General features: G+C 40.1%; 1 protein-coding gene across 1 annotated transcript in view; it reads right to left on the reverse strand.

Annotated features, from left to right (window-relative positions):
• The window catches only part of LOC135090698 (uncharacterized), a 55750-nt gene that overhangs the window by 1497 nt on the left and 46753 nt on the right, over positions 1-7500 (reverse strand). The window contains exons 3-4 of the mRNA XM_063987700.1: positions 2885-2933; positions 1-2098 (exon numbers count right to left, since the gene is read on the reverse strand). The exon at positions 1-2098 is cut by the window's left edge and continues 1497 nt beyond it. Coding sequence (XP_063843770.1) covers positions 1928-2098; positions 2885-2933 — 220 coding nt within the window. The 3' untranslated portion in view covers positions 1-1927. The remainder of the gene's footprint in view (positions 2099-2884; positions 2934-7500) is intronic.

The following is a 7500-nucleotide window of genomic DNA, read 5'->3' on the forward strand; positions in this document are numbered from 1 at the left end:
CACACACACGGGCTAATTAGCACTCACCCCTACTTCAGGTGCACACATGACTGTTTGTGAGATCGTGTGCGTGTGGCGGGCATGTGCACCTGGCGGGGGGTAGAGGAGGAGGGGGCGGGATAATACACCTCCTTGACTTATTCAATAATTCATAACTCTTTCACTCCTGGACAATTTTCCCCCATAATCACGCACAAAACTTTATTATACACATTTTTGAACGACAGTCTTTAAATAGTTCTATAATAAATGGATAAATAAATGGAGACAAAATTATCTCTATCTTTTCTTGTGTGTCTAAGTCTATACAAATAATTACTCTTTTACCAGTGCTGTGAATACCAAAGGACCATAACAGGAAAGGAGTTCACGGAATGCAGGGAAAGAAAAACAGGAAAACAGGAAAATAAGAAACTAATACGAAGTGCAGAAAAATAGATACGGAATATTTTATGACTATTGTAAGTAGCATAATCATGTATGTACGTATGTATGTATGTAGTATGTAGGTAGATGGGTGTGTGTGTGTGTGTGTGTGTGTGTGTGTGTGTGTGTGTGTGTGTGTGTGTGTGTGTGTGTGTGTGTGTGTAAAGAGACAGTTACATACACGCATGAAACACAAGATTGACATGAATTACTAAAAAAATATATATATTACCTAACATATAAATCCATCAGATGAGGCGACACTTACAAGGAATACCGGGACAGGAAAGACATACTGTAAATAGATTGTTAATTACCAGAGTGACTCGCGCAATCTGTTACCGGAGACAGTCGGTGTGTATGCAGGAAATACGTATGTGCATTTAAAGAAACATACGGTGAAATATTAGTGGAGAGGGAACACTTAGAGATTGACTCCACAATCTGAAAATATGATTAGGAAAGAATACATTTTTTCATTATTGCATTACATTATATTACATTACGTACATACATTAAAAAAAAAAAAAAGATACGGTGAAATAATATTAGTGGAGGGAGAAAACTTGGAGATTAATTCCACTCCATATCTTCAAAATATGATTAAGCAAGAATATATTTTTCCTTTATTACTTTATTCATTGACTTTTTATTTGTTTATTCATTAATTTTGTCTTTTCATTACTTTTTACTATTAAAAAAAAAACTTTTCACGAATTGTTATTTTATTCTGTATATTTTTGTTAGAGCACACACACATACACGGCTACCTGCAACCTCTTATCCCCTGAGAAGGAAGCGTGGCGCGACAAGAGAGAGAGAGAGAGAGAGAGAGAGAGAGAGAGAGAGAGAGAGAGAGAGAGAGAGAGAGAGAGAGAGAGAGAGAGAGAGAGAGAGAGAGAGAGAGAAACAAGCACAGATAACAAGTACAAAGTAGTATTAAATACGTATATAAAATTAGACATATAATTTAACAGAGGTTGTAAATATTAGATCATATTAAACTTTACTTTGAAAGGGACGTCAGCATTCACTAACTCTAGGGAAGCGTGCAAGGGTGACGTCCAGGTCGTTAGCCATCAGGAGGTGGCGGCACACGTCAACAAGCTGGACTCCACGGGGCAACACTTCTTCCAGCTTAGGGCAGTGGAGACGATGGTGTGCCAGTGCGTCAGGGGTACCACGCAGAGGGCAGGAAGAGAGGTGCGATACGTCTGGCAGTGCCGCACCCTGCCACACCACATCTGCCTGTAGCCAAGACGGAGCCTGGAGGACACCACACTGTTTCCTCCCCTTGACTTCTTTGTGACGATACTTATGGTAGCGAAAGGAGTCATAGTGCTGGATGGTGACACTCTCTCCCCTCTGGAGATCCCGGGCTTGGTCGATGGAGCGGAAGGAAGCAGCTCGAATGCAGGTCAGGGCATATGAATGTGAGGGCGCGAGGCCAGCCGCAAGACGAGGCAAGGCGCGGCTGTGTTAGCGAGGGCATCAACTTTCATTATAGAAAATTTTGATGTGGGATGGAACCCATCCCGGGGATGACAATATCCAAGTCACGAAGAACCGAGCTGGCAGTCCTGATGAGTAGGCGACCACCAGGATGCAGAGGAGGGAAGCCAGAGGGCCGAGGCGAGGGACGTCTCACAACCTGCGAGTAGCGAGGCGCCAGCTGCGGGAGAATAAAAACATCACTGCGAGTCATAGTGATTACTAATACTGCTAATGGTAACTGCTACCTAGAACTACATACACACTCACAAAACTACAATTAGACGGTACCATAAAACAACTATTCCGTGGTTACCTAACCCTAACACACACACACACACACACACACACACACATATATATATATATATATATATATATATATATATATATATATATATATATATATATATATATATATATATATATATATATATATATATATATATATATATATATATATATATATATATATATATATATATATAGCTCCAAATATCACTCTTCACTGCATTTATATTGATGTAAATGTGGAGTCCGCCACCCTCAGGTAATCACAATGGTCTTGTGTTCTTTTGAAAGCTGAGTCACTTGACTGGTAGAACACAGACACGGAAAAGTAGCAGCTGCTCGGGAGACGTTTGTTGCCTCAGAGGCTACCACCCGACAGGATCATTTCAGCTCTCTTTAAATTAGAGCTATAGATAATGGCGCCAGCCCCTATCATTTATATAGGAACAACACAGCACAGCTAAATAGCTCACTCACACAGTGCTCATAAGTACGTGTACTCATATGAGGCTACCCTATACACACAACATGCTCATGTGCTCACCGACAGGGCTGCTACATATACGCGTTCCAAACAATAATAATCAAGAAGGCTCTAAGGAAGACGAATAGGGGAAGACAGATGCTGGAGGAAGGATAGGGTGAGTGAGAGGAAGGATTCTACATATATACATACCTTCCTGGGGTGAGAGGCTTTTGAGTGCAGAAATCTTGTTAATCTGTCACTGGAAGAATAAAAAAAAATACCCTTAAGAACACGTGTAAATTCAACTAGAGCCTTTGGAAAGTAGAGGAGCTGCGTCGCAGAAGTGTTTCAGAATACGGACCAGCCAGTGTAGGCTCCAGCCACAGAGTGAAGGAGCCAGTGCGTGCTTTTGCTCCACTCATCCTTCCACCTCTTGTGATCCTTGGTGATTAACTCATTTGCATGTAAAATCTTCCATATGAAAGGTGGTGGTTGACTTAAAGGAAAGCGATTAACTAAAACAATTCACACCTTTCGCCTGTGCGCTTTTCCCCAGCCCTGGTGATGACGCCACAGCTAATGGGCTGATGACGTCACTAAGACCGTTATTTACGTACGTATTTAATTTTGAAAATGACCCCTCCAAAAGACGCAGCTACATCCGAATGTTTTTTATATTCCAACTTGCCATTTACTTTAATTAATATCGAGAATATAAAGAGATTTAAAACCTCAGTAATATTAAAGTTATTTAAGAAGAACCATCTGGAAATTATTGGAACCTTGGCCCCCATTAAAACTATTGAAGTGTCCACTCACTTTGACTTAACAAGAATATAAAAAAAAAAAAAAAAAAAAAAAACACTTAAAAAATATAAGCTATTTTTTTTTAAACAATTTAAAGTGAGTTAGAAACAGATATAAATAATTTACTGGAAAAAAGTAAAAACATTGCTGGAACATTGAGACGATTAAAAACATTTCTACAGTCCACATATTTGATATAATATATATTATGATAGGAGTTAAAAACACTAAAAATCATGAGCAATTATTTGAAGCTATAAGAACTTAAGTACAAGTTGAAATAAAAAAAATAAATAAAAAAAAAAATAGAAAAACGACTGTCACAAAAGGGCCCAAACTCCTCCCATATTTACACAAAAAACTACGTCAAAATCAACAAGTTTCACTTAACAGACATACGGAAAACAATTAAAAAGTATATATTTTTAGGAACCATAAAACCATACTTGTAATTGAGCTAAACAATTTAAGAAAAAAAAATATTGAACAGGTATATCCATGATGGCGCCGGGTCAGTGAAGGAGAGGACCGCCATCTTGCCTCCCTTAATCCCTCATCAAACTTAAATCAGGCAATGGTGGATATATCTGAACAGCGTATATGAAAGCTTAGTCCTGTGGCTCCATTCTATGATAAGATTGGCTTGATGAGCTTGTTATAGTGAGAGATAAAGCAGAAAATAACTGATAAAATAAGGAGGACCTGCCTTCACCTCAACAGATCTATTTTGTATCAATTTGTACATGAATTTCCGGGTTTCCAGACTTGGATGCAAGGAAAATCTAAAGATAAATAAATAAACTTACTCTACGAAATGGAAGATTAAGCTATTCCAAGCAGAAAATGTTCTATGGGTACGTGTGTTTAATGGTTTGGTTTAATAGTGAGAGGGGCTTGAACATTGACAGGGGGCGTCTTGGTTCTCCTTCCGTCAGGTGAGCGGACCCCTAAGCTGTTGCCAGGATTTCATTTTTGTCTTTTAAAGCTTGCATTACTTAACTTCTATTTCCCAGAATTTCCGGGGAAATTTGTGAGTTACCCTGTATGGTACTTACTAATAGTAGTAGTAGTAGGAAGAGGAATGGAGGAGAACATAATGGTTAAGTCCGTAAGGCAGACTCAGGCGAGGACGTCACCGTTGTATTCTTAAGCAGTCGTCCCTCTGTGGTTCTTTCTGCAACTATTTTCCAAGGCCACAGATACGATTAGCTGGGTTCTCAAGACTATTTCTTCTTTTTCTAATGTAGAAGTCTTGTTAATCTGTCACTAGAACTGTAAAAACACTCTCAAAATCCCGTGTCACTTCAATTGCAGGATTCTGAAAGTAATGAAGGTGCGGCACTGCAGTCCCGACCACCACATGCCCCCAGCCCAGTCACCGCGCCACTGCCAGCCTCGATTGGTTTGGCAACAGCTGACATAGTCTCCAATTGGAGTAATAGTAACACTACTACATAGATAGGTAGTACAATGTCTCTTCTACATAATATATCGTAATATGAATAATAATAAAACAAGCATAGATGTGAAATAATATAAATCCTGGCTTCCCTAATTTTCTACCCGTTAATGTCAACCCACTTGCAACACACCCATCAACTGGTGCTTGATAGTTACAAGTTCACTACTGACGCTGTAGTCTGCTCGTTACAATATCCATGTTACAACTTTTATATGAGAGAGAGAGAGAGAGAGAGAGAGAGAGAGAGAGAGAGAGAGAGAGAGAGAGAGAGAGAGAGAGAGAGAGAGAGAGAGAGAGAGAGAGAGAGAGAGAGAGAGAGGTGATAATGAATAAAGCCAGAGTGATGATAACACAATAACATAACGCGGACTAATTCAAACACTTCCATCCAATTATTCTCGAAATAAGTCTCTTCTTTTTACTTTCCTCCTCCTCCTCCGCCTCCTCCTCCTCCTCCTCCTCCTCCTCCTCCTCCTCCTCCTCAACGTCCTCCTCCTCCTCTTTCTTCTCTAAACACCCCGTTAACGACCGCCATCTTGTTGGCGAACTAGATTAAAAACAGTTGAATAAGTACCTAATTATTCTCTCTCTCTCTCTCTCTCTCTCTCTCTCTCTCTCTCTCTCTCTCTCTCTCTCTCTCTCTCTCTCTCGCTTATTTATGCATCACATGAAGCATATGGCTCGAAGACATCTTTATATTGTGTGTGTGTGTTTGTGTGTGTGTGTGTGTGTGAGAGAGAGAGAGAGAGAGAGAGAGAGAGAGAGAGAGAGAGAGAGAGAGAGAGAGAGAGAGAGAGAGAGAGAGAGAGAGAGAGAGAGAGAGAGAGAGATAAATAAACATGTAAAGAAGAACACACACACACACACACACACACACACACACACACACACACACACACACACACACACACACACACACACACACACACACAGATATAAATAGCAAGAAAAATCAAGCAAAAATGTAAATTAAGGATATATAAGAGAGGTAAATTTCAAAACAACAACAACAATAAGAAAAAAAATGTAATATATTTTCATTTATCTTTTTTCTTTATTTTTACTCAGTGTTGCTTTTCTAATCTAATCATTGACTACTTTTCTGAAGCTTTTTTGTTCCTTCTAACTTTCTCTCTCCAACTAACACTCCTTCCTCCTTCTCTCCTCCTCCACTACTTGTTATTTTCCTTGTTTTTCCTCCTTCGTCCCTTTTTTCCTCTCATTTCCTCGTCTTCCCTTCTTCCTTCCTCCCTCCCTCCCTGCCGCCTTTCCTTCTTTTCCTCCCTTCCTCTCATCTCCTCGTCTTTCCTCCTTCCTCTTTCCCTTCCTATAATTTTTCCCTTCTTCATTCCTTTCCTTTGACCTCCTCGTTTTTCCTCTTTCCTCCGTCCCTCCCTATCAATTTTCCTTCCCTCCATTCGCTTCATCCCCCTCTTCCTTCCTTTCTCCCTCCCTTCCTGTCATTTTCCTTGTTTTCCTCCCTTTCTCTCACCTCCTCGTCTTTCCTCCTTCCTCCTTCTCTTGCTAAAACTTTTCCCTCCTTCCTTCTTTTCCTCTCACTCCTCGTCCTCCCTTATTCCTCCGTCCCTCCCTATCACACTTCCTTCCTTCCTTTCCTCTCACTCCCCCACACATCTTCCCTCCCTCCCTCCCTCCTTGTCACTTTTCATTCCTTCCCTCCATACCCTTCACCCCCCATGCTCCCTCCATCTCTCCCTTCGTACCCAGAGTGATGGAGGTGACAGGAAGTGAGGGAGATGGGGCTTGGGCAAAATTGAATGGAGATTAACCAGTTTTATAATGACGGCTAAGGGTCACCTGCTAGAAGAAGAGATTCCCACATGATGACCCCTCAACCCACGAGCCCACCTGATCCTGGCTTACTGAGAGAGAGAGAGAGAGAGAGAGAGAGAGAGAGAGAGAGAGAGAGAGAGAGAGAGAGAGAGAGAGAGAGAGAGAGAGAGAGAGAGAGAGAGAGAGAGAGAGAGAGAGAGAGAGAGAGAGAGAGAGAGAGAGAGAGAGAGAGAGAGAGAGAGAGAGAGAGAGAGAGAGAGAGATATGGAAGGGTATAATCAAGAAAGGTGAGAAATATATAATCAGTAAAAGATAGATAGATGGATAGATAGATAGATAGATAGATAGATAGATAGATAGATAGATAGATAGATAGATAGATAGATAGACAGACAGACAGAGAGAGAGAGAGAGAGAGAGAGAGAGAGAGAGAGAGAGAGAGAGAGAGAGAGAGAGAGAGAGAGAGAGAATATGACAGTCCTACTTGTACATAGAATAAATAAAATGAAAAAAAGAAGGAAATAGATCTAGTTTATAATATTCAAAATAAGAAAACAACACGCGAACAACGAAACATTGAATAAATAAAATGGCGCGAAAAGCAATAAAGAAATTAATGAAATGTAATGAAAAAAAAATATCAGAACAACACTAACATTAATAAAGGGGAAGGAAGGAAATTACAGAGACAAGTCAACAAAAAAAAATAATAAAAAAATAATAAAAAAAAGTTAAGAAGAAAAAAACACAAGAGAGAAATTGA

This window comes from Scylla paramamosain, chromosome 35, assembly GCF_035594125.1.
Source record: "Scylla paramamosain isolate STU-SP2022 chromosome 35, ASM3559412v1, whole genome shotgun sequence".
Lineage (NCBI taxonomy): Eukaryota > Metazoa > Arthropoda > Malacostraca > Decapoda > Portunidae > Scylla > Scylla paramamosain.